The 27802-nt window shown below is 43.3% G+C and overlaps 1 protein-coding gene across 1 annotated transcript in view; it reads left to right on the top strand.

Moving 5' to 3' along the window:
* The window catches only part of LOC136657568 (solute carrier family 23 member 1-like), a 31035-nt gene extending 5271 nt beyond the window's left edge, over positions 1–25764 (top strand). Inside the window, exons 3-13 of the mRNA XM_066634485.1 lie at positions 771–928; positions 8304–8463; positions 9748–9929; positions 11249–11369; positions 14438–14594; positions 15954–16207; positions 17645–17809; positions 20375–20483; positions 22449–22544; positions 23322–23577; positions 25737–25764. Of these exons, the coding sequence (XP_066490582.1) occupies positions 771–928; positions 8304–8463; positions 9748–9929; positions 11249–11369; positions 14438–14594; positions 15954–16207; positions 17645–17809; positions 20375–20483; positions 22449–22544; positions 23322–23577; positions 25737–25764 (1686 nt within the window). The remainder of the gene's footprint in view (positions 1–770; positions 929–8303; positions 8464–9747; positions 9930–11248; positions 11370–14437; positions 14595–15953; positions 16208–17644; positions 17810–20374; positions 20484–22448; positions 22545–23321; positions 23578–25736) is intronic.
* The last annotated feature ends 2038 nt before the right edge of the window (positions 25765–27802 follow it).

Genomic DNA, 27802 nt, shown 5'->3' with positions numbered 1-27802 from the left:
CCTATCCCCAGTACTGCTGTCGAAAGTGTCTTCTATCCTCTTCCTTGCCCTCTGGGGCATTGCTTTATTTCCCAAGAAGCCTCTTCAGGGTCCTCTTCTGCTGTGGAGTTCTGGTGCATAGGAGCTGCAGAGGTGAACAAAAACATATGCTAGCTGAGTAAAATTGTAGGGGTAGGGGAGAGATTTCATATCATTGTTCCATCCAGGTCAATATTATTTACTGTCAGTGCCAGCAGCTGCCCAGGGTATCAGAGAGTAGTCTTTCTGAGCCCTGTACAGAGATACCAGGGATTGAATCTGAGACTGATCCTGCATGCAGTGTAGACTTTCATACAAACAAAACAACAGCAAAGAACAACTTAAATGGTAGCTAGAGGGAGTACATCAGGATCAGGACCATGGCATGTAGGGAAAGGCTCAGCGACCCTTTTTCTTTGCACTCCCATTGCAACAAAAATGCTCCCACTGAGCCTGTGATTTCTGCCAGGAGGGAAGCCTTGCTGCTGAGACTACTCACAGCTGTGACGGTGGTGGTGGTAGGGACATTTTAATTAGGATCTTACAAGTGACAGTAGAAAGGCTTAATTACCTATTTTCTGCATGCCATGGGTCCCAGTCCAGGCAGGCAGGTAGGCAGGCATTTAATCCATTTGCATTTCAGACATCATTGGTGTGGTCTGGTTTAGAATTTCTCATTGTACTAATACTAAAACTTGTACCAAGTATAATAGATCCTTTTTGATAAACCATCTTTTCTCTTTGGTTCTTAGCACTACCTGACTGCGCTTGGAGGACTCGTGGCCATCCCTCTCATCCTTTCCAAAGGGCTTTGCCTAGAGCACGATGCTTTGACACAGAGTCACCTGATTAGCACCATCTTCTTTGTCTCAGGGATCTGCACCCTCCTTCAAGTCCTCTTTGGAGTCAGGTAGAATTGTACCTGTGGAAGCAGTATTGCTATATTTGCAAGGCAGCATTTATAAATGATTGAGGTGAATTAGTGCAGGAATTCTTTAAATGATGTTTTGAAGAAGTTCTGCAAGGGGAAGTGTGTTTATATTAAAATATTCCCATTTTCTGGAGAGTATTTTCATGCTCATCCACAATCGGATTTCTTTTTAGCAGTTTTTCTTCTGTAACTAATATTCACAAGATCTGACTCCAAAATTATTTGGTCACCTGTTTCCTATTTTCCAATGGCAGAATTCTGTAATGTTTTTGTTAATGGTATCAGTATAAAAACTGCAATGAAATAGCTCATCAATTGACAACTTCAGGAAACACATGAATAGTATCTGGTGTCCTTAATTCAGTGGTTCTCAAACTTTTTAACAATCCTAGGCTGCAATCCTACGCCCGCTTACCCAGGAGAAAGTCCCATTTACTGTCATTGTTGAAAGCATATACATAGTAGCCTGTTGAAAGTACAGCTCTGTAACATTTCCCCAAATGCAGTCTCATATTATGGTAGCATCAAGTCTAATATATTAAAAATAAAATATTGAAATGAATGGGGACCCACCTGAAAATGGCTTGTGACCTACCTAGTGGGTCCCAACCCACTATTTGAGAAACACTGCCTTAATTTAAGCTAAGCTAAGTGTGGCTGAGGAGGTGTAGAGTGTAGGTACTGACTTTCTGGCATGTACAAAATGTTGTGAGTCCCCAACCCCTAGCAACATTAAGGCTATTTCATGTGACCCTGGAAATAAGGTTGATGTGGATCTATAGTGTGCTGTTTTGTGGCAAAATTGTAATTATAAAAGAAAAACCCAGGAAGCAGGAAGCCTAGCTCTGCTTTGTGGTGTATATCTATTCATTTTGAGACTGACTTTCCTTGTTTTAAACTTTAGAGCATTTCCCCCAAAATAGTTGGCAGCAAAACTTCCTTCTAGTAAAATGATCTACCTGTATCAAAACACTCAGGACAGACGGTTGTAAATTGCTAATTTAGCTAAAGGAGAGTAAAAATCAAACTTGTTAATCAGAGTTGCCTAACGTGGACGGAATCTCCCTCCCAACAGAATATAGAAATATTTTCATAAGTGGTATTGAAAGCAACTTTGATCCTCTGTCAGACTACTTGCAGACATCAGCAGATGTTGTTAACATAGGATCAAAAGCAAGAGAGACACACTTGACGAACACATGTACATTCTAGCAAGAATAGCAAGGACATGCCAAATGGCACCCAGGACTGTAGTTTGTGATTGAGTTTTTAACTGTTGCTTAAATATATAACCCATAACCCACTAAAGGAACATTTAGCAGCTAGAGCATGTGATTTACACTTGAAAAATAGTATGAGGAGGAAGTGCTAAACTGAATCCTATTCTAATACTATGATTCCAGTCTAGAACTGTGATTCCAATTCTGTTCCCTACCAATGCGACTGCCTTTTGAAACATTTTAAGATGGGAGATAGAGGCTGCAATCCTAACCACACTTTTCTGAGAATAAGCTCCATTGAACTAAATAGGACTTACTTCTGAGTAGACCTAGTTAGGATTGTGCCCTGAGTTATTCAAATTCTGGTGAGAGGGCTTAACCCCTTACAATTTGTGATGGCCCCCTTAGTTACTGATTATAGAGGCTACAGGAGAGCCATAATTGACTAAAATCAGTGCCAATCAGTGATGGGGACTTGTGGATTTCATTAAAGGCCACCCTCCATCTTCTCCCATAATTTTGAGCCCTGCAGTCACAGATCTCTAATGTTCTCCTATCTACCAGCCAAAAAATTCCAGAGAGAATTTAGCTTAATCCATGGCCTCATGTAGGAATAATCCATTAATTAGCATTCTCTGAGCTACATTTGAAAAAGAACAGCTGATTCTGTGCAAAGCACAGAAAAGTTAGGTCTGCTTTATATAAGAATCTTATTAGCTGCCAATACACAGTGTATATAGAACAGCTTTCACTGCAAACATACGTAGAACAGCCTTCATTGGACTATGGGTTCTTAAGGCATGCAATGTTGTTTAAGAGTGTATGACTGTCATTCACTTATTCCACATTTGCTGTGGGAAACACTAGTGAAACACCTGTGCTCAGTTTCAAACATAACAGTGCAAAAGGTGCAGTATCCTCTTTAGGGCACATTCCTAACCAGGTCTACTCAGAAGTAAGTCCTATTTTGTTCAATGGAGTTTACTCTCAGGAAAGTGTGGTTAGGATTGCAGCCTGAGTGAGGTGTACACATGCAATTGTGTAAATTCAGCATTACTATAGAATCTTGCGTGAGAGTAGCACATATGGGTGATCTGTGAAGACTGGTGCTGGTTGAGGTAGAACAAGCTCAAGTGAAACAAACTTGAGATGAACTGCTGGTGCAGATCAGATTTCTGGATACAGTTTTGATAAGGGCTCCTTTGTGGAACGTCATGAGACCCTCCTGATAGAGGAAAGCGTATGTGTACTTTCTTATGTATCTTTGTTCTTCTGAGCCTGCAGGAGAAGGAGGAAAAACAAAGTTTATTCATAGTCACACTTTGTGTTTGCTCAACAACAAAACTCTCAGAAGTATACATTGATTCTCTTTGTTCAGAGGAAAGCAAGATCCTAATTTACTGAAGAGTTGCTTTCCCTAGCAGCCTTTCAACTTCACAATGACCCTTTTGATTGTGTTGCAGGCTGGCAAATAGTGTCCAGAGTGCAGACTCAGTTAAATCTCCTAACCTAAACTTCATGGAGCATACCTGCTTTGTAGCCATAGCTGTGGAAGAATGCAAGTGTGCCAAAAGTCATTTAAAGGCCACACGCGGGAGCTCTCACGGCCCACAGTTATGACCTAGCTATTTCTTGTGTTTGCCAGCTGTTTATATTGGGAGAAGGACATCTGATACAGTGTTGGCAGATGCCTTAGAATTAGGATTTAGACATAGTAAATAACAGCTCTTGTCTGGAGTGATTCCATATTTTCGACAAGATCAGCTATAATGTGAGTTGCTTCATCCTGCTCTGAAGTCATTCTTTTCAAACTATTTCTCATAGTGTTATTCTGTGCTTTCTCTAAGTAGCTCAGGGATGATAGCTGCATGTAGCACTTACCTATTTATTTCAGAGCGCAATCCTAAATTGCATCGGCTTCCAGGTGTTGCACATAAAGCATGTTTGTGCCACCATGGGAGTTGGGGAGGCTGGTGCAAGGACTCACAATGGCCTCCCCATGCCAGATCAAGCCCTGTGCCAGTGGTGGGCTGCTGACGCAGGGGTTTGTGAGTGTTAGTTCCAGGACAGAGAGGGTGGGCCAGGCCCAGGTGGTGGTACCTCTGGCACTTAAATCCTAATCCCGTTCCCAAGCAGCCCAGCCTTACACTGGGATGCTTGGGTCTGCATCTGTGATTAAGCTGGCACAGATCTGAGTAGCCCCATTGAAGTGGCTGGGGCTTTACTCAAGGAAAGGGAACAGAAGTCCCCTTACTCCAAACTGTGTCAGGTTCACCTCCAACCCTGTGCTAGATATAGTGCAGGTCAACCGGCCGGCCTGTTCCAGCACAGGTTAGGATTGGGCTGCTCTTCTTACAAAATCCTTGTGAAGCTGCTTAGGCTGGTGGCTGACTTATAGTCCCCCGATGAGCTGGCGTGGACTTCACAATGACCTTCAAAGTGATTAAGGAAAGAACTAGTGGTTCCAGCAGTTTATAATGCCATTACTTGCAATCCTAATACGCATCAGGCAGGGTACTCTGACTTTTTCCAGCCACTGTCTGCCAAACAAAACAGCATTCTTCTCTTTGAAGGAAATTACAGGTGGAACAAGAGCTCCTTTTCAGGAATCTGTTTTCTGCCACACCCAAAGCACCTCTATGAATGCCTCAGATGTAACCTTTGATTAGTGCGTGATCCTCATTCTCTGGTAGTCAGCCAGCTGCGGTGGGGTGTGTGTGTGTGTGATAGGATGCTAATTTTTCATTTCCTTGGGTGGCGGAATGTCTTTGACTGTTTCCAGGAGAATGAATGAACCCCAGTTTACCAAACAAAATGACTGAATCTCCTGCTTTGTAGTCTTGGCCTTGGGTACGTTCAGTGCAGTATCACTCTTTTATACAACTTGCCAAGGTAAACTGCAACCTTGATCTTTCTGTGGAAAGCCCGTGGGCATACTCAGGGAGGCAAATATTAACTAGCCCCATGGAGTGATAAGTAAAATGTCATGAAGAAAATGGAGCAACAGAAGTGTGCATTTTGGTATTTATTTATTAGATATTTTTTTCTTCTCTTCTGCCAAGGAGTGGTGTACAAGAGTGGTGAGCAAGATTATCTCCCTCCCCACCCTCATTTATCCTCCCAATGGCCCTGTGAGGTAGGTTAGACTGTGACTGACCTCAGGTCATCCAGTGAGCTTCATGTCTGAGTTAGGGTCCAAACCTGGGTTCCCTGGCCCTACTATAGTGCACTAGCCACTTCTGCAGGATGAAACTAAACATTGGGTAATGTATATCAACTCTTTCAAAAAATTTGTCTGCACATGCAGTCATCCTGGATACACAAGCCTTCTACCTACCAAGCTTTTCCTGAGAGTAGGAGAAACTTTGTAGCTATAGTTCCTGCACATCTTCTTGATTACTGGGAACAATGGAAGTGTCCATAGAGATGACTTATGGACTTTACATGACCATGATATGCAGGCATGTTCAAAAGAGGGTTTAATGACAGGATAGTGATCAAAAACCAGATTGACTGGTGTAAAGCTGGTTCATTGCAGGAAATTGCAGAAACTGAGCTGGATTCAAGGGAAGATAAGAGTCTTGCTATTGCTTCAGAATGTCAAGGGTTCCTGCTTCCATTCCTTCCCCATTCAAACCTTCATTCTCCAGTTCCTTCCCCATACTATGGAGAGGAGTTCTGCAGGGATACAGGCAGGCACTGTACTTAATTTAGAACTTCAGCCATTCATTAGCCAGTAAAATCCCATGAAAGCAGTTATGCTTAGGCAAGAAGAACTAAGCCATTTTGAAGGTGTCCTGATCTTTCCAAAAGCTCTCAAAAATCTTGAGACAAAAGGACTCTGCAGAAGGAACAAATTTTTGAGCTGTAGAGCCAATTCATTACCCTAGTATCTACTGTGCTGCATCAGCATGCATTCAGGTTCACCCAGTAGTCCTTTGTCTTTTACACAGTAGTCTAAGGTAGGTGCTTTGCTTTGGCTAAGGAAAGGGGCCCTAAATGTTAACTTATTCACCTTGCCATCTGCTTGTGTCCCTATAGGGTTCCACATGCATGATGAGGTAAATGTGGGTCTGAAACACTGACAGAGGTATATGGCAGTGGTTTTCAAACTCTCCAGGAGAGTTTGAGCCACTGTAAGTTCTTGCGGGGGCAGGGGGGGAGGCAGCAGGGGTGGGTGGAAGGTAGTGGCGTGAACCCCAGGATTGCACCGCTCAGGGGCTTGGGAGCACTTACCCAAGCCTCCTGCAGCCTCCCCAGGGTGCAGGGAGCCCGTTGCGAACCTTTGTTAGAGCTGCCTGCAGCAGTGAATTTAAAAGCGGAGTGATCGCGCCCCACCTCTGCTAAAGCGGAAGTGAAGCAGGATCACTCCACTTTCACTTTCACTGCTGTGGGGAGCCCTAAAGGTTCGCACCAGGCTCCCCGCACCCTGGGGAGGCTGCAGGAGGCTTGGGTAAGTGCTCCCAAGCCCCTGCAGCCCCCTGAGCTGCGTGATCACGGCGCTGCCTCCTCCCTGCCTCCAGGCTGCTCCCGCCCCTTAAGGGGGCAGAGGCCTGGGCCCACAGGCTGGGGCGTTGCAACGCCCCCGTTTGAAAGCCCTGGTATATGGTGTTGGGAAGGGAGTTTCCGGGGAGAACAACTGGAGGGGAAGGTGTGAACACTGTCTTCCTTGCATCATTCTCTTATGCAGATAACCTCCTCCATTGCAAAAAAGAGACAAGTCACTGTTGAAGCTTTTTTACAGGTGGTTTGTTAAAGGTGGTTTAGTGCAACATGTAAATCCATCCCTCACAGTGGAAATAATAGTTTTATTCCAAGACAACAATTTCAAGGAACTGCTATCTGTCTGAAAACTCTAAGACCATGTGGCGCCTATAAAGGTTGATGTGTGGGTGACACACAGCTGTAATTTCATTGCAACTTTCAGATGATCCTTCCAGTAGCTGTACATGCAGCAAAATGAACACATATACCAGTGGTTCCCAAATGTGCCTTGGTCACAGTGCCCTTCTTTCATGGTGTCCTGTTGCAGCAGCACCACACAGCAGACGGGCGAGCTGGCCACAGTACTCTCCAGAGAACTTGCACAACAACTGTGCAATTTCAGCAGCCAAGGTGGCAGTTCCTGACAGAGCCAGGAAGAAAAGGCTGTGGCCCCCTGTGAGTTCACCACAGTGCTCCCAGGGTTCCGTGGCACACAGCTGGGAGCCACTATCATTGCAAGTGATGACTGCACAAGTTTTATTCACCCTTTTTCTTACAGAAAAATGTATTCTGACATTAGGGATGTTTTGAATTGATTCGAGTGTTCTGCTGAAGCAGGAAATGAGACTGACAGATGTATTATAGAGCAAGTAGACGGGCAGGAGGTAAAAACATTTGGACAAGTCCAGTTTTCTCAAATTTTGGAGAATCCCTCTTTGAACCCCAGTCTGCAACATGGGACCCATTTTTAGTTTTTAATATTTTTCTTAAATATATTATAACAGGTATTTATATACCGCCTTTCTTGGTCTTTATTCAAGACTTTATTCAAGGCGGTTTACATAGGTAGGCTTTATTTAAATCCCTTATTAAATAGGGATTTTTACAATTTGAAAGAAGGTTATTTCTTTCAAGAACCACTACATTCAGGTGTTTCATTCCGATCTGGCTTCACATTCTGGCCTCCATCCTCCCATGCTCAGACCAGATGGAATAGCTCGGCTTCAGCTTGTCCGCTGCTTCAAGGTCGCACGGTGCCGGTGGCCTCGAACTAGCGACCTTGTGGATGTTATCTTCAGGCAGACGGAGGCTCTACCCTCTAGACCAGACCTCCTGCCCTGATATTGCTTTACATAAATCTGTGCTCCTCCTTTTACCATTTCTGCCTTCCCTTTCATGCCTCTCACAAAAATGGTGGTGATGTTACTGGCCCAACATTCTCCTTTGGTGAGGTCCTAACCCACCAGCTGGGGGCTAGTGATATGCTTTTCATTTTCTTGGTCAGTCAGCTGACATAAATGACTTTCAAAGTGATATTTGCTGCAGTTTGTTTTATTTGTATCAGTGCATAGCCTACCTGCCTGATCCTAAACACTCAAGGCAGGAAACTTCAAGTGGATAACCTTTCTTCTCTTCCTTTCCTGGCCCAGGTTGCCCATTCTGCAAGGAGGAACTTTTGCCTTCTTAACACCGTCGCTGGCCATGCTGTCTCTCCCCAGATTGAAGTGCCCTGCGTGGACCCACAATGCCAGCTTGGTGGATCCTTCTTCTCCAGTTTTCATTGATACCTGGCAGCCCCGAATGCAAGAGGTAATAAATGGAGATGTGGGGAGTATCTTGTTCTTGGTTGTGAACGGTTTGATCTCTTGCAAGCAGGGAATTGAACAGAGCCTGAACCCAAAAGTCAGCTTAGAGAGCGATTTTCAATGAAGAATTGAACCTGAACCTAAAATATCTGGTTTACCTTTAACCTGATCCAAACTCCTGAACACAAAAAGTAGGAACTGGTTCAAGATAGGTACTTTTCCAAGCAGACACTTTAGCTAATGTTAGCTGAGTGTTTTCTTTCATAGTTATGTTTTTTGTTTGCATGTTTTAATCATAGCACACAAACTTACTTCATGTTTTAATCCAACTATGTGTGCTTGTAAAAAAAAAAAACCTATTAAAAGTTTTTCAGGCCAATGACAAAGATGCAACATATACATTTAAATAAATAAATAAATTCAAAGCAAAACATAGGAAAACATTTACCCCCCCTCCCCCCAATTAAATTTTTACTTTTTGTATTCATTTTATAGTGGTGCACTACAAGCAAAAAAGCTTGATATTATTCTGCTTCTAAACTGGCTTATATAAAAAATTTTCTGAAGTAGTCAAACTTTTGCTACTGAACCGCTTGTACACAAGCATGCACACACCTGTTCTAATGACATGTGTTTAGATAGAAGGGCCTCCTTCCTTCCTTCCTTCCTCCCTTCCTTCCTTTAAAAAAAAAAAAGCCAATCCTGGACAAAATGGGCATTGAGCAGGATGTTCCCATGTGGTGTTTTATTATGGGGATCAGCCCACTAAAGTAGCAGTTTGCTCTCAACACAGAATTGTCGCTTTGGGGATGAATCCCCACTCCAGCATGGTGATTTTTCAGGAGAAAAACATGCAGCATGTGGGGATGGGGGAAAATGAACCTCTCACCTCCCACCATGTAGTTTTAAAGGGGGCAAAAAAAGGAGGTGCTTGCAATTGGAAACTCACCTCCAGAACGTGCTTTTGTGTGCTTGTGGTGTTTGGCCCTAAAAGTCAATGTCTGGGCTGCAATGGAACCCACCCTTTTAATGGTTCAACTCTCCACAGTGGCCCAAAGTTTCTGATTTGAAAAGACTCAAACCCTGAAGAGGAAGGAGTAAAGACAATGGCCAGGAAAGTTCATAAGTTCCTGCTTGAAATATCTGAAGGAGCTTGAGTGATTTTACTAGTGCCTTTTGATCCAACCCCTAAACTGCCGTTATCTGCTTGCAACTTAAAAGGGAAGGACTCAAACTGAAATCAGACCAATAGAAAGTTTTGTTTTTTTCTGCTTCCATTCTGTTCCAGTTGCAGGGAGCTATCATGGTGGCGTCCTGCTTCCAAATCATTGTGGGCTTTTCTGGCCTCATTGGGTTTATGATGCAGTTCATTGGCCCTTTGACCATTGCCCCTACCATCTCTTTGGTGGCACTACCTCTCTTTGAGTCAGCAGGGGAAGAAGCAGGATCACACTGGGGCATAGCTGCCGCGTAAGTTTAGCCTTCTTTTATTGACAGAATTTACGTGATACGAACAAAGTACGTAACATTGTTTCCCGTGTCCTGGGCGCCTAGATAATTATAAAGCAACTCTTTGGCCCTTGTGTATTGGCTTGTTTCATGTAAACATTTGTAAGCTGAATGCAGAATGTGCATAAACACTGGTGCACATATGCAAGGAGTATTTGAAATTATTTGCATCGTTGTCCATAATATCCAAATGATGGTGGGAGACATATACACCAATTGCAGTGAAAACAGCCTATTTTGTACATTATCTTGTTTGCTGACAATCCTTCATTCCATATTTTTGGCCTGTGTTCCCTATTTGGGACACTTCTGACCAACTTGCCCCCGAGGCTTTTGAGATGCTTTAGCATTCTAAAAAGGCTGTTGAGTCCTCCTGATGCAGCAGCCATTATTCTGGAATGCTACCCTTTGTTTTAGCATCTTTGCCTTGCCCATGACTGGTAAACAAAGAAAACTTGAATTTGAATCTGTTCATTGGACTGTGAAACTCACCTGATGTCCAAGAGTGGGAGGTTCAGAAACCTGTAACCCCCACCCCCAACCAAACTCAGAGGTAAAGTAAGGTTAATACTGTATTCACTAGCTTTTTAAAAGAGAGGACAGGTACACCCTGGTTGCGTGTTGCCCAGGCCTGTTGTTGGAAGCAGCTGCTGCTTCATAAAAGTTGTGCTGTGCCATTGGGCTGCATTGTGGGTTTAGGAATCTGAGCCCTGGAACCACATGAGTAATAAGGATAAGGATCCTACCCAGTTGCGTTTATTGCTGGCCTTGTTCCCACCACTGTTTGGATTTTCCAGCCCTTACGTTACTGCTTCATTTGCCTGGTCTTAGTTCGCTCCGAAGAGTGCAGGCTTGTCATGCCTTTCAGAAAGGCATGTTCCATTGCTGTTTTGTTCTTTGAAAGTGGGAATAATAAATAGCAGGCAGCATCTGTCCCCTGCTAGAGACAAAGCGCAAAACCCCCAGGAGGCCATGCTACCAGCTTAATTATTGTGCGTGTTGTTCCGTAACTCTCGTGGAAGTGTGTGGGGTTAAGATTATGCAAGGTGATTCAGGAAAGTTGGTGTCTCATTGAGTGAACTCTTTACCACAGTGTGGAAATAATGGTTATGAAACAGTAGGAGCATCATATCTGCATCCCTAAATAAACGTGCAACATGGCAAGTCAACCAGTCGCCAATGCTTGTATTAATCTCTGCACAAGTGTTGGCTTAAATTCTGAATCAAGTGTTTCAACCCAAAACATAAGATTTCCTTTCTTCATTTTTGTGCCACTTTAGGACCATTTTCTTCATAGTTCTGTTTTCTCAGTACCTGAAAAATGTGTCTGTTCCATTGCCATCTTACAACAAAAGCAAAAAATGCCATTTCTCCAGGATCTACCTCTTCCAGATCTTCCCAGTGAGTTATCTCCTTTGATTTTAAATTATTGGGTAGCTATGAGCTGGTGGAGTAAATTAAAAGTTTCATGTTCATTATTCACTCAACAAATCCCACTGACTTCTGCTGGAGGCAACAAGATGACTTATATGAGGAAGAAGTTCACACGGTGGCAGTCAATCTGTCACCACCTGGAGGAGATTTTGTTTTGATTTGTGTTGAAATTTATGGTGGGTGGCACCTAGAATGTGCATTTGCACAACCTATGCACACCATCTTCTCCACCTTCACTTTCAGCAAGTGGGAAGAGAATTGGGCCAGTGTTGGTCTACCTCAAGAAGAAAAAGCTATCACTGCCACAGTTGCTTCCTCACAATCTCCCTGCCCACACAGGTCCTTAGAAAACCAGACATGTGGGCAAGGAGGACTGAAATGCAGCAATCTGGAGTCCACCTCCTTACCTTGCCTGGAGTTCTGGCTGTGCCCATCCTAGTTAAAATAAACAAGAAAAGCAGAGCATCCTGGGAGCACTCCTCGAATGCCTTGCTCTTCTCATCCGTTTTTTTCTTTTTGCACCTGTATTTGTGCGTAAGTGTGGGTAGGTGGTTGGGGAGCCATATGTATGAGTTGGTGTAATGCAAATTTCACGGGTAGTGAAATTTGCATGACACTTCAGGTGGCATTTGGGGTTGGACCAGGTTTGCATATCAGTGATGGTTCTGTTCCTCATTATTCCTCTCAGCAACTGACTGCAGAATCCAAAACAATTTTTCAATGAGAAGGAGTCAGTATTAGAGGTTCATTCAAGGGTGGAAAGAGCAGGTCAAAGGAGACCATTCCACTGTCCCAGTTTTGGAGAGGGAATTTATCCTCTGTATCTCTGGTGTGTTGCACTGCAGGAAGATCTCTAATGAAGGCTGCAGTCCTATACATCAGTGGTTCTCACACATTCAGTACCACTTTTGAGAATGAGAATCTGTCAGGACCCATCGGAAGTGACGTCATGACCGGAAGTGACGTCATCAAGCAGGACCATTTTTTTAGAATCCTAGGCTGCAATACTACTCACACGTACCCAGGAGTGAGTCCCATTTACTGTCATTGTTAAATACATATTAACTTGTTAAAAGTACAGGTCTGTCACATTTCCCCAAATGCAGTCACATACCATGGTAGCATCAAGTAATATATTAAAAATAAAATATTCAAACGAATGGGAACCACCTGAAATAGGTTTGCGACCCACCTAGTGGGTCCTGACCCACAGTTTGAGAAACACTGCTATACACTGCTAAACACTGCAGGAGTAAGCCATTTAACTTGCTGGAACCTCCTTCTGAGCAGACATGCATAGAATTCCGCTACAAAACTGGACTTTTTCCACTATAGTTTTTTTTAATGGCTCCTCAAAATGCAGAATAATGGAAAGAGGAATTTCTGGGCACCTTTTTGATAATACAAATCTGCAACAAAAGAATCTACCCTGAACTCTGTGTGGCATAACTCTGATGTCATAATCTTGCTGTTGAGGTCAAACGAAAGAAACAGATCTCACTAATGGCTGCCTTTTGGACCTCCTGGCTGATTTATACATCTATGTGTCACCAGGGCCCAGTTGATTTAACTCAGAGCCCAATCCTGTGGTCCGTGCTGCGCCTCCGTGGCGTGGACCACAGTCACAAACGTGCTGTAAGGCATGTTTGTGGGGCTTACCGCCGGGCTCCCGCCAGATGTGGCTCAGCTGTGGTCGGCGCTGAGCCACTGCCCGGCAGGTGCCCGTGTTCCGCAGCTCAGCGGTGCCTGCAACCGCCGGGCTGCAGAACAGGGAATGGGGGTGTTTCCGGGAGCATGGGGGAGGCGTTCCGGGGAGGAGGGAGGCATGGTTGGGGGTGTTCCTGGGGACGGGGGGAGGCGGGTCCGCGGAGCTGAGCTCCACAGGATCCAGGGTGCTTGGGTAGCGCTGCTCGCCCTACACAAGTGCCTTCACTTTAGCGGTGACCAAACAGTCACCGCTAAAGTGAGTAGTCCCATTGCAGAACTGCTTCCCTTACTCGGGGGAAGGGGATGAATGTCCCCTTCTCCTGAGGAGCCATCCGCGGGAGCCCTTTGTGGAGCCGCTCGGTCCCGCAGCTCCGGGAAGCTCAGGATTGGGCTGCCCAGGGACAGTTTGCATGGGTCAGCTGACATGGGCATCATGGTTGGCACTACGGCAGCCAGGTTGGGCACTGACTGAGGTCCCAGCTGGCTGGGCTGACCTTTTGAGCTCCCTCAGTACTGATAGCTGCTGCTGCTGTTTCCCCCTCCATTTGTTGATGGGGAGGTTGGAAGGAGCTCATACCTGTTGCTTCCACCGCCATCCATCACTACCACTGACAAGCTTGCAGGGAGAAAGTGCTGATTTACCCAGAACCTCTGGTAACCTGGCATCAGCTCTGATGGCTATTTAAATATTTAACGATGACAATATTTAAACCAGATGTACACAGTGGCAGACATAGCTTCAGGGCAGAACAATGCGTTATTCTTGTTTCTCTCCTTTTTCAACATCACAACCCTGAATAATTCTCTGTCCTTGCACTAGATCAGCATCATGACATAAGAGAAAATGTTAAACTGAGTTATGCTTTCCATAGCAGTGGGAGAGACTTGACGGGATGCCAATTCTGGCAGCGGCCTGTGTGTTTTATGTTTTGGGGTTGTTACATTTAGCTCTGCCTTTAGGTCTAGAGCCAATGGTTAGGATCAGTTTGTTGCTGCAGCCCTGAATGATGATGCAGTTACACATCCTCTGTGTTACTTCATGCAGCAATAAAACTTTTGTGAGTGTCCTATAAAGAGACTGGCGCAAAGGTGCTGTCCACAGAAATGCTCAGACAGCAGACAAGATATCATCATCCAGCAATAATATTTCTAATCCTGAAATCCAGTATTACTGTAAGGAGTGAGTGAGAGCCAGCTGTGCCATAATTATATTTCTTGGGTACGTCTTGTAAATACGATGGAAGCCTAGTTCATCCTTAGAATAGAACTTTCTGCCTAGGGGAATGAATCCTGCCACTAACTTGATTCTGTCTTCTGTAACCGGCTAGGTACTGTTTGGCCTCTCTATTACGTGGTTTCTGTGTCTTGCCCTCACTCTCAGCAATGTCTTCCCTTCGGATCCTAAAGTTTATGGCTTTTTGGCTCGGACTGACAACAAAGGTGATGCTTTGTCCAAGGCACCCTGGTTCCGCTTTCCTTATCCAGGTACTGTGAAGTTATAATGTTGCTGGTGTTTCCTGACCTGTTGGGGGACAGTTGCTGAAAGCATCCATTGATGGGTATCTTTACAGCTCAGTCCTGTGCATGTGGGTTCAGAGGGTCTTATTCCAAAACATGCATCGGATTGCAGTTCTAATCATTTTATTTCAGATTCAAATCTGGATTTGCATCTATTATGCAATGTTAATAATGTTAGCAGTGTTATCCTTTCAGCAAACAGACTCTACTATCACTGGCACTGATGGTTGTGTGGATTTTTAATTTATTTAATTTCATCCTGCCCTTTTCACCCCCACCACAAGGGGCATGCTTCAGAAAATCTATTTAAGATTATTTTCAAGCAATATTTTGTGATTTATTGAAATGAATTAATGGTCCATTCTGTAACATTATCATTGCTGCAAAGCTTTCTGCCAAATGTAGGAATCGCAAGATTTTCTATTGGAAGCGAGAGGTGGAAATCTGAACACACCTAAGGGAGAGCCTGGTCTCTTCCTCCTGATGCTTTCCTTAAAGGCAGTGATTAAGTGGGAGGTGAATGAAAGTCATAGCCTTTAATTTGGCTCACACCTACTCTTCTTGCTGCTGCTTGCTTCAGTAGTTCCAAGGACAAGCCTGCCATTCAAAGAGCTGTCGTCTGGGAATCCAACACTCAAACCAAGCTCTGATTCCAAGGGTAGCTGTTTGCAGGGAGGAAGGAGATGAAAAAGGAAGGCATGAATAAACAGCTGAAAAGTGAAGTGGGAAAAGACTGGGAATGGGGAAGGATGCAGTTTAGGGAAAATTTTGAGTAGGGAAAGAGGAAGTTTGTGGTGTGTAGGAAAGAAAAGAGAACAGAAAGGTTATAGAGAAATTGTTTCATGGGGTGGCAGCCATACCAATGTGGTGTGCACCATTTGTATGCAGTGTTGCTTCTGTGATCCACGTGGTGAATCGCTGCATGCCAACAGCCCACCACTTGATGACAAGTTCTTCATGGGAGACTCTTAAATGGGGATGTGGGCGTAGCTCAGTAGTAGAGAGCCTGCTTTCCCATGAAGAAGGTCCCAGATTTGGGCCGTGGCCTTTCCAGATATGGCAGGGAAAGAGAGACTCTTGCCTGAAACACTGGAGAGCTTCTGCCCATTTGTTTAGATAGTATTGGCCTAGATGGGGAAAGGCTTTAACTCAGCAGAGACAGCTTCTCTTACTCCTAGAGCACCTAGCAGGCAAAGTAAAAGTATGGGTGTATTCAACATTAGGCAAGATTTTTGAGATGAAAATAGCTGGTCTCTTTTGGTGGACTTTAGTAGTCTCAGCTCCATAATCTGAACATAACCTTTTTTTTTTTTTGGTCGCGTATAGGTCAGTGGGGAGTTCCCACAATCAGTCTGGCGGGCATATTTGGCATCATAGCTGGAGTGATCTCCTCCATGGTGGAATCAGTGGGCGATTACTATGCCTGTGCTCGTTTATCTGGTGCCCCACCTCCTCCGAAGCATGCCATCAACCGTGGAATAGGAGTGGAAGGGATTGGCTGTCTTCTGGCTGGGGCCTGGGGAACTGGGAATGGCACCACCTCTTACAGTGAAAATGTTGGTGCCTTAGGGATCACCAGGGTAAGTCTCCTTTTACTGCAAGTTATCAATAGAACTTGATTCAAGCATAGAAAACTGCTAGCATTTTCAAACAGTGGAGCCAAACCTGAGCATTTAAAACAGGAATTGGGCTAGTTATAGATTAGGTCAGTGTGTTCGATCCCTTTTGCACTGACTGGTGTGCTATGCATCCTCCATGGGACCTTTGTGTTTTGTGAAGAACTGTTCATGGTCTAGGGCAGTGATTTTCAACCTTTTTCATCTCGCAGCACACTGGCAAGGCACTAAAATGGTCAAGGCACACCATCAGCTTTTTGACAACTGACAAGGCACACTGTGCTGTCAATGGGGGCTCACATCCTCCAAAGGTCCTATTGATAAATGACCCTCTCCCAAATTCCTGCAGCACACCTGGGGACCATTTGCGGCACACCAGTGTGCCATGGCACAGTGGTTGAAAACGGCTGGTCTAGGGCATGCAACCAGCTTGTGTGGGGCATTGGACACACCATTTACCCATTTGATTTTTTTGTGTGTGCACAAAGTTTATTTATTTAAATAACTTTATTTATTATAAATAAACCATTTAACCATTTGAAATGAGATCATACCTTAGAAGATCCCAATAATCCCCTGCATCTGCACCATACAAGAGAAGATCAATAGTGGGGATCAGGTATCTTTCATGGATACTTTTTACTGACCTTCTAATTGAGGAGTTGATACTTTTCCAAGGAACCTCAAATTTCCCAGGGTTTCAAAATCAACTGAATTAGAGGATTTAAGAGTACAGTACTCTTAACAACTATGATGCTCTTGGTAGGCTCATATCGGAATTCAGAGTATTTTAATTTCCATTTGTGTTAAACCACTGTAACCTACTGGTCTTCATGATAGTACAGTAGTCTATTCTTAAAAATAAAGAACAAGCAAGCATTGGCATGACCAACTTCTGACAAATGTATTCAGATATATATATATACACTGTATATATGTGATATATATGCATATGTATATATGGGATATATACAGCACACAAAATTGTTAGCAGTCTGCCCAGGGACAAAGCTAACTAGTTAGTTCATGGAAAGTTACAGACAAGGGCTAAGTATGTCCAATATATACTATTGAAATTTAGAGAATACAAAGTGGATAAGGGTATAGGTCTTAGCTGAATGTATTTTGGTTAGTGTAACAGTGAATGCTGAACCCATCATAATTTTAAGAGACAAATTCATGGAATGACCAGCTGGGATGGCTTGACATTGGTTCAGTGGAAATCCTATAGTAGAATACCGTTCAGCACTGACCTGCTATTGTATTTTGATTATACTTGTATTTATACATATTATACTGTATTTATATTTATGAGCTCTCTGGGAGTTGGCAGAATGGTGGGAGCTTTTGTCCTTTGAACCTTTTTCATGGCTTGTGGTCTTTCTTCTCTTCTCAATGCAGGTAGGGAGTAGGATGGTGATTGTGGCTGGTGGCTGCGTCATGCTTTTGACAGGCATGTTTGGTAAGATTGGAGCAGTGTTTGCCAGCATCCCAACTCCCATCATTGGAGGAATGTTCTTTATCATGTTTGGAATCATTACTGCTGTAGGCGTTTCCAATCTTCAGGTAAAATTAGTTCTGCATGGATGGAGAATCTTTCAATTTGTGAACAGTTCACTAAAATTGTGAACAGTTGTGAACAGTTTTTCACTAAATGCTAGCATGACTGTTTTTGTCTAATTAAACAAATTTATATCCTGCCTTGCAGTGTAAATATAGGCCCTTGACAGCCCAATCGTATCCACACTTTCCTGGGAGTAAGCCCCATTGACTGTAATGGGACTTACTTCTGAGTAGACATGCATAGGATTGGGCTGTGAGTTGGTTTACAGTAAAGCCATATACATGAGCATTAATGAATCCCTGAGTAGCACAAATTAGAATTAACTTGTTTTCTTTCAGCTGAATTACTCAAGGATGCTTCCAGCCTGGTGCCTTTTTCCATGTTGCCGTCATTGGTCTGATGTATGTCAAAAACAGAATAGCACTGGAGTTTCCATACATGACCCAAAATTTGTTTTTATATGAATTTTTCCTATGGGTAATCCATTTTTTCTCCAGTCAACACTAAGGAGTGGATTACATTCTTCTCTTCTATTTCCCATGCCCGCTTTCCCTAGAACAGTGGTTCTCAAACTTTTCACTTCGTGACCCACTTTTTTAGATTGACAATCTGTTGGAAACCACCAGAAGTGATGCCATTAACCTGGAAGTGTTGTCATGGCCAGAAGTGACCTTATCAAGCAGGAAAAATTTTTATCACCCCCATATGACAAAGTCAAATCAATCAATCAAGTAAATTAAAAGTTTACAATAAGTAGAAGTTTAAACATTTATTTAAAATAAAGAACCCTCCAAACCCTCCCAAGTAGTTGCTGATCTGTTTAAAAAAATTCCCAAACATCCCAAAGACTGATATCTTTTCTACACTTACCAGGGAGTAAGCCCTATTGACTATCATTGTTAAAAGCATATACGCGGTAGCCTGTTAAAAGTACAGATCTGTAACATTTCTCCAAATGTAGTCTCATACCATTGTAGCATCAAGTCTATTAAAAATCAAATACACATTGAAATGTATGGGGACCCACTTAAAATTGGCTCGCAATCCACCTGGTGGGGCCCGACCCACATTTTGAGAAACACTGCCCTAGCAAGTAAACCTCCTTCACTTAGGATAAAAAAATAATGCCCCTTGAATGCTTTTTGGAAGAAATTTCCATTTTATTAAAGAGCTTCTTCCTCTCTCCATACTTGTGTAAAACAAGTGGTGTGTCACTGCTGACCCCATCCTGAGAGCTTGCATGCCTTGTGCTATGCCAGCCCCAACTAGCATAGTGCAAGGCCTGCTGGGGTGCTGCCCACTGAGGTAGCCAGCTGTGCTGTGACCTCTGATGTTGGGTGGCACAGAAGGTGGCATGGAGCAGAGCGGGCAGCTTGGGGGCTTTGCAGGGGGCAACAGGTAGGGTGTCATTTCAGTGTCACTGCCCCCCAAGTTGGTGTTAACCTGTGTGGTCCACACCCACTGCAGTTCCCTAGTGACACCACTGCATTCAGAACATTATAAAACTCTTTAGTTCTTTTAACAAAATCTATTTAATGAAAGTTTATTTACATCAAATTTGATCATCTTAGAATGATGCAGTTACATTAATTCGTAAATAAGAAACCATTCTAGACAAATTTGGTCATACAGGACAATCAAGATAGCTAGGAACAATTTTATTAATAGACTGAATAAGATTACATGGTATTACAGAGAAAATCCAAGTTTACTACATGGAGATTGTTGTTAGATAATATAAGCAGTTTACCTATAATTAATGTATTACAGTATTGCAAAAATAGTAGTAGTCAAATGTTTGTGGAGACCAGAAAGGTGATTGAAAGAGTGGAAGCATGTTTTCCATGCCCTAAAATGCTCTAACAATGTTTATATTAAAGCAAGTTATAAGACACACTGATTGCGAATATTAACTAATAATCAACGGAAGGATAATATTTATGTACAAGTTGCGGATTGAAGATGGCGTTTATGAGCATTGTGATTTGGTTTAAGTATGGAACCACTTACAAAAATAATCTGGGAAATGTTAGATATTAAAGGAATGTAGATAGGTCAACATGACAATATAAGCTTACGTGAAGGGGATATCACGTACTTTAACAAATCCAGAACAGTCAATGAACTGTGTGTCAAACTGTACTGAAAAATAGTTGAGTTTCAGGCAACAAGAATAATTAGGCTTAAACATTAACTGGGCTATAAAAAAGGACAAATCATTAATTGAAATGGGCCTTCATCCCTTTGTAACTAATAGGATAGGTGACCTTTATCAGCAATATTATCAGATTAAGAGATAAGATTAAATGAGAGATTCTGTGATAATGATGTAAAAACTAGTCATTTATAACTGCTACCATAAAATCTGAATGTGTTATCAAATATTGTTTTATATGTTCTCTCTTATTTCTATCACACTGCAGATTCTAAACTGTAGCAAAGGATGCTTACAGATTGGCTATGGAAAGATTAACATCCAAGTGTAGCCAATTTATTGTGGCCAAACTGGTCCTCCTATTACTGAGATTAATCGGTGTGTTTATAAATGACTTTCACTCTTTATTCAGTACACAGACATGAACTCTTCAAGAAACCTCTTCATCTTTGGATTTTCTATATTTGCGGGTCTGGCAGTACCCCACTGGGTAAAGAATAATTCTGAGGTACTGGAAACAGGTACGTAAAGAGACCATGGTTTTATCCTAAGATATTACAATTTTTGCTAAAGGTTAGGATAGAGAAATAATTGGATAAGTAATTGTAATTTAAATAAATAATAATTTTGCAACTTGCTAAAAATAGAGCTTATACATTGTATCTGGCTATGCTAATGCAAATTATTGCATGCCATAAGAACATAAGAACAGCCCCACTGGATCAGGCCATAGGTCCATCTAGTCCAGCTTCCTGTATCTCACAGCGGCCCACCAAATGCCCCAGGGAGCACACCAGATAACAAGAGACCTCATCCTGGTGCCCTCCCTTGCATCTGGCATTCTGACATAACCCATTTCTAAAATCAGGAGGTTGCGCCATAATTTAAATACATTTTAACAGATATATTATTTGTGCTAGGCTATCACTGCAGTTCACTTCTTGCCTGTCATTCTTTTGATCATACGATACCAATTGCTTTAGTCTCCCCTTAGGCCTCCAGTCTTCCTGTGAACAGCATTGTCACAGCAGACCATGCTGCCATGTCCTTGGTGCTTATATGTATGCAAATTCTTGCTTGTGCAGTTTATCGGTGTGCGTGGGATCTGTAGACTGGGGCCAGTGGTTTAAACTGCAGGACTGTAGGTGTAGATTAGGTGTTATTACAACATTCTCTCTTGGGCACAGTTACTATCATAATTATGAAGATAAATCTAGACGGGTACCTTGAAGAGGTGGTTAGATCACAGTGATTCCAAAACAGTGTACTGTCAAGGGTGAGAAGATTCTTGTTTAGAGGGAGTAGATAATTAGGATTGTACAAGAGGGATATTGTTTTAGTGGCACAGCCTTCATATTACCAGCTGCTAGAGGTTTAACAACATGAGATGGCTCTCCTCGTGAAGAGAACTAATTGACTGAATGGGAATACTGAGACTGGATTTGAATGGAGTCAGGGAGATGTTTGCAGCTGTGATTGTGATTGCTGTTCTGTGTGCCCAGTTTATAATCCTGATGCATCTGTTTAGCTGCTGTTTGTTAGACAGAATGCTAAGCTCAAGGAAACCATTAATCTGACTCAACAAGGAAAGAACAGGTTCTGGGGAGGGCAACTAAGGGTGCAATCCTAACCAAATTTCTAGCACTGACATAGCTGTCCCAATGTGGCATTCACTGGGGAGGCAGTCAAGGGGCCTCCTCAAGGTAAGGGCATGTTTGTTACCTTACCTTGGCTGCATTGTGGCTAAGTCGGTGCTCAAAAGTTGGTTAGGATTGTGCCCTAAAATAGTGAGAGGTCTGGAAACCAAGCCCAATGAAGGACTGTTAAAAGAGCATAACCTGAAGAAGAAAAGACTAAAGGGAGATATGATAGCCATCTTTAGGTATCTGAAGGGCTGCCACACTGAAGGAGGAGTGAACTTCTTTTCTGACTTCTGAGGGCAGAACTAGAACCAATGGGTTGAAATTACAGGGAAGTAGATTTAGCCATGAAGAAGAATTTCCTAGCTGTACAAGCTATCCAGCACTGGGAGTGTCTGCCTTATGTAGTGGTGGACTCTTTCTCCTTGAAGATTTTCACGCAGAGCCTGGTTGACCACCTGTCAGGGATCTTGTAGCAGTTTCCTACACTGAGCAGGGTACTGGCTAAATGACCTCCAAGTCCCTTCCAATTCTAATGTTCTATTCATTCCTATAATCATATGTCCTTTTGTATGCATGATAGTGTGCAGAGAGAATCACAGGTCATCAATGCAAGAGTCACTATAAAGTGCAAACATATACAGTGACTGCCCAATAATGATTTCAAATGAATGATGCTGAAACTGTTTTAAGTATAAGAAATCATGTGCCAGTGTGGAAGAGCCACCACCATACTTTCTTCAAACAAATGGCTTCCCCTCTTGGCTTTAGTAACTTTTTGAGGGGTGGACTGGAGAGGTTCTAATTTGTCCTGATGTTTGTTTGACAAGTTGATTTTGTTTCTAGGAATTGCACAGTTGGACCAAGTGATTCAGGTGCTGCTGACCACAGGAATGTTTGTTGGAGGGTTCTTAGGTTTTCTTTTCGATAACACTATTCCAGGTAGGAGTCACTGTAATGTTCCAGCTTCCTTGGCTATATGTTAGCATTGGTTGCCTACACTGCTGTAGTGTGAGTAGGGCTGCCCTTGGTTGCCAGCCAGTATTTTAAGCATCTTTAGAACAGATCTGAAATTGCAGTCCTGATATGGTGCTTTAAAAGGAGGAACTGTGTATGCTTTCAAGCTTCCACCACTGAAACTGATGGTGCAGCAATACATAGTTGGAACGCTAAAAAAAAAAATCTCAAGCTGCTTTTCCATGGGCAGTTTCTGTATGACTGGTGTGTTGTTTAAATGGGTTGACCACATCAGAGACGTGCGGTGTGGGGGGTGGCAGGTGAGGCAGAACTGCCCTGCTGCAGTCCACAGAAAACAGCTGCAGCCTCTCCTGCAGCTGCACAAGCACTTCACCCACTTTCCGATTCAGCATGAGCACTGTCGCAGACGAGCTGTGGCTATTTTCTGTGGACTACAGTAGGGTGGTTCTGCCTCACCTGCTGCCCCCACAGCACATGTCCCTGGACCACATGGGCAAATGGAAAAAAAAATAGAAGGAATGCGTGTAGCTCTGCATCATGTTGTTATATAAGGGAAACTGCCTTGGAAAGCTAAAGTTTGTGGTGAATGGCCCTTGAATCTTGCTCTCAATCTAAAATGGCTGTGCTGAGGAAAAATGGATCCAGCTGTTTTGTGGTGCCAGGTGGTGGTACTTGAGAACAGTGCAAAATGGCTACATGAACCATGCTCTTGTTAACTATGTTCTTACTTTCTTTTGAAAGGGACCAAGGAAGAGCGGGGACTCGTGGCATGGAAAGAGGGTTATAAGGAGGACCCTGAAGAGGCTGCAAACACCTCAGACGTCTATGATCTTCCCTTTGGAATTGGTTCCAAGATCTGTGCTGCTAACTGGTTTCAGTACCTACCAGTGTGCCCTAAACGGCCGGCTGGACCGAGTGCAAATATGCACAACAGGTGTGCACCAGAGAACACTAGCAAAACTGATTTGGAAAAGAGAACAGAAGTTAACACAAGCATGTAAGATCACCACCAATCAACTGACTTGACTTGCTAAGCCACTGAAGCTGCACCTTCCGCCTTGCTATCCTGACATAGTGGCCAAAGAGACAAGTTTCTGCAAGGTGTTGTTATTTGCCACCAGCTCAGCATGAACTGGAGTACCGATGTCTCTGCGGCAAGAATATGGCATCAATTTGAGGATTAATTGTTGACTTCCTGAGTAACTGGACAAGCACATCCCAAAGAGTGAGGCTACTGGCCTGGGTCCCATGCAATCCAGCTTCACTTTTTGCCTGGCCTGGCTGTCTGTGCAGTTGGCAACACTGCTTCTTCTTTCTCTCGCCATTATTTCTGGCCTCTCTTTCTGTCTTCAAGTTTGTTCAGTATGTAAACTTTCTGAGAGGACAGGCTGCCCCTTAAAATGTGACGTTAATCTTATCTGCCATGCAGGCTGTTGAATTAAACTGGGGGCTCCAAGCACATCTAGTCTGATTTCTGGAAAACGAAGGCATTTGGGGGGAATTGGTGGCAACCAAGTGTAGGGCCAGTCAATTGAAGCAGTTGCCTCAGGCAGCAGATTGGTGGGGGCACCCCCCTCTGTCCACCTACTCGCCTTCACCGCTCCTCCTCCTCCTTTCAGTCCTTAGATTGGAAAAGGAAGAGGGAGAAAGAGAGGAAGGGGAAATATGGAGAGGAGAGTGTTGAGCTAGAACGTTGGGAGCATAGAAGGAGCAGAAACAGGTACATCACCAGGTAAGGGGGCAGCATTTGGCATGTCACTTCAGGCACAGCATGTTGATGACTCTGCAGGAAAGTGCAACTGTGTCCCAAGGAACATTGGCTGCATGTATTATGATGCCTTGTGCATTTGCTCCAGTATAGGAAAGATGTGAAAAATAAAAGAAAAGGTGTCGCCCTTCTAATGTGAATCCTGCAGAAGAGTAACATCTAATGTGCAATGTGTTAGTCTTACCTCAACAGGATCAAAAAGTACTTCAGATAATACAATATCCTGTGTCAGTGCAATTAGTTTTGTGGCCCCCAAAATGTGTAAGGTCTGCTTTGTATCTGGTAATGCCATAAAGTGTTCCTCTAGTTTGGGGAAGGGGGCATGTCCATAATCTGTCACCTGGCGTATTGGTCTGGTGTCTTTTACTCGATGCTGTCTGGTTTCCCCATAGGTATTTGATATGCATGGTATCACCATACATACCTGCATGAGCTGTGGCCAAATAATGGGGTGTAAAATCTGGCAACTTGGATGTTTTATCCAACATGAAGAAACAACTGGATGCCACTAGTTCCTACCCTCCTACCCCAAGATATCATAACTTCTACAAAGTTCTACAACAAAAGGTCATCATTTTTTCAAGATGGTGGCCAGACCATGGGGCAATCTAGATTGTTTAACTTGCCATGCTTTTCATTAAGTATAGGCATTTGCTTTGGCATGGGAAAAGTGGGATATAAATCTCTTAAATAAATAAATAAAATTAAGGAACATTTGCCTGCCACTGATTTCCACAAAATGCTTTCTCCACTTTTTCTAGAGGCTTTTTTTTCTGGATTTCTGACAGCCTCTAGCCTATGCAGTTATTGGTTCTAAATTGTTTTCAGGCTTTCATAGAAATTAGGATGTGTGAGTATATATATAATTACATTATTGTATGAATTATGTTGCTATAATGTTGTGCCTTGTGTGTTTAAACCTGTCCAAACAGAAGGAATCCCTAATCCCTCTTGGACATCCCTCTTGGAGATGCACAGGGCAGGTTTTTGATTATCTTTCCTTGTGCCAATATAACAGTCAGCCTCATTGTTGGCATTATCTGAAAGTGCCATATCTCTAAGATATGTGGGGTTTTCATATTGATAGGCTGAAGACTGGGGCATTCACAATTTCCTTATCTGGCTTCTGGAAAGCCAAGTCTCATTCTGTCGACTTTCTGTGTTTTGCTACATGGACATACCAAGAGAAACCTCATGTAAAAGGAGCAGCACCCAGTAAAACTCTGTACCTCAGCTCATGCTTAGGAGTGAGGTTGTCTTCTATCTCTCTTCCTCTTTGTAGAAACCCCAATGCACTCACACTATGTCCCAAATATATAACTCCTTTCTGGCATGTTCAGGGCAAACAGGGTCAACTATCTTTGAATGTTTGTGTTCTCTTTTTATAGTCTCAACAAAGTTCCTGTGCAGGCTTAAATGGCTTCAATCCCAAACCCATACAATCTCATGGATAGGGACTTTGCGGTCACCCCATACTTCTGCCATTCCACAAAAGTCTCTTGTGTTCCCTAATCTGTTCACAGATCACCTTTTCAATTTGGTTCCCTTCTCTCTCCTCCCCCACATCCTGGAGTTCAGGCCAGTGGCATTCCCAGAGAAAGGGCACAGCATTAAGTTTTACAGGGTGCCTCAATACGCCTTGTAAGCTGCTCCTTGCCATCAGAGCCATTCCGAAAGGCTGCAACGGTGACAGGGAGGGGAAGCTTATCCAGCACATTTTTGCAGGTGCTGCAAAAAGTTGCGCTGTGTGCCCCCTCCATGTGTCATTGCTCCAGGCTTTCCTGACCTCCCTTGCTACAATATCTGCCCGCCTGGCAACATGGTATGTCTTAATGGGGGCAGGATTGGTGCCTTCTGCCTACCCATAAATTGTTCTTTCAGAGACATGTTTGGTCTGCTTCCACCCTCGTGCAGTTGCGTCATGCAGGCCCAACTGTGGTACTGACTGCTGAGAGCTGGCAGGTATATCCTCATGGGTTGTGTGACCATATATGTTTCTTGCCTAGCTTTCTATTCTTGTTCTCTAAGGCTGACATCTGTGTTTGTGAGGTTTTTCAGTATCCATCTATTGAGGGTACCTACCTTCACATTCTTGGAATGGATGGATCAAGTTTCCACACAGTTGTCTTTATTCAGCTACTACAGGTTTCTACTCACACATATCCCTTTGAGGAAGATATGCCCATGTGACTCCCTGGGTTGGTTCATCAGTTGGGGTTGTCCACACATATAGTCACTTTGAATAATGCCCACTTGGGAGACAGAGCGATATAAATTTGTAAATAAATAAAAGAAGCTGGAATTGCAACTATCAGCTGTATGGGAAGGGGATTTGGGGGCTTGATTCAGCCCCCACCCCCATACCTACAGAATCAATCAGCACAATTCCACTTTTTTACAAAGTTGGCTGCTGCATGCGTATGCTTTTGGATTGGGGCCAATGACATGTGGCTTAGAAACGTTTCATTCCTCTGATACCAATGTATTGTCATCCGGGTGAAAAATAAAGAAAAATTAGGGCTGTGACATTTAGTCAATTGATTTAATAACCTTTGATTTTTTTAAAAAACGGGTGTTACCTATTAAATGGGTAGCAGAATTTAAAATACTGTAATTGTTAATTATGTTTTTTAAAAGTAGTACTCATAAAAGCCTCATATGGCAGGCACCATGTTTTACAAGGCATTTTTCTTTCTCTCTCACCTGGAAGGTTGTCTGTTTTCTAAAATCATACTTGCTAAGACACATTTGTGCATCATAAAAAAAAAAAAAAAACTTTCCCCCAGAATGATTGTTTATCCAACTACTAATTTATACAGATTTAGGGCCCAATCCTAACTGGGCCTAGTGCCGATGCTGGGTGTCGTAAATGGTGCCATAAAGCACATTTACAGTATCCTGTGAGGAGTCACGTGCTGGTGCTGAGCCCTGTGCTTGCTGGCCACCGCCTGGAGCACAGTAAGAGCGCTGGTGAGAACACTGGTGGCGGGGGAGGCTCTCCGGGGCAGGGGGAGGGCGGGAGGGTGGGATCAGCGGAGCCCTGCTCCACCGAATCCTGTGTATGTCGGATTGAAAAGCCCAACATGGAGCTCCTCCAGTCTGCACTGGTAAAATAGCCAGCGCAGAATGGCAGAGACTCATTGCGGCCTCTGAGATCTTATTCAGGGAAAGGGGATGAAAGACCCCTTTCCTGAGGATGACTCTGGCAGCCCCAGAGGTGCCAATGGATGCAGTTGTAGCCATTTTGGTGCTGCTGCACTTGATGGAGCCGCAGGCCACAGGATTGGTCTGTTACTCAATTAAATTAAAATTGTGTCCTTATAATGGAAGGAGATGCAAATCAAGTCAACTTATCTCCCCGTTGCCAATAAGAGTCTTAAAAACATTAAAAGTTTTATGCTTTTATCTGTCTTTTAAATTATGTTTTTAATCTGTTTTAACCTGTTGTAAGCCG

This window comes from Tiliqua scincoides, chromosome 7 (assembly GCF_035046505.1).
Source record: "Tiliqua scincoides isolate rTilSci1 chromosome 7, rTilSci1.hap2, whole genome shotgun sequence".
NCBI lineage: Eukaryota > Metazoa > Chordata > Lepidosauria > Squamata > Scincidae > Tiliqua > Tiliqua scincoides.
This window is presented reverse-complemented; position numbering and strand designations above follow the sequence as displayed.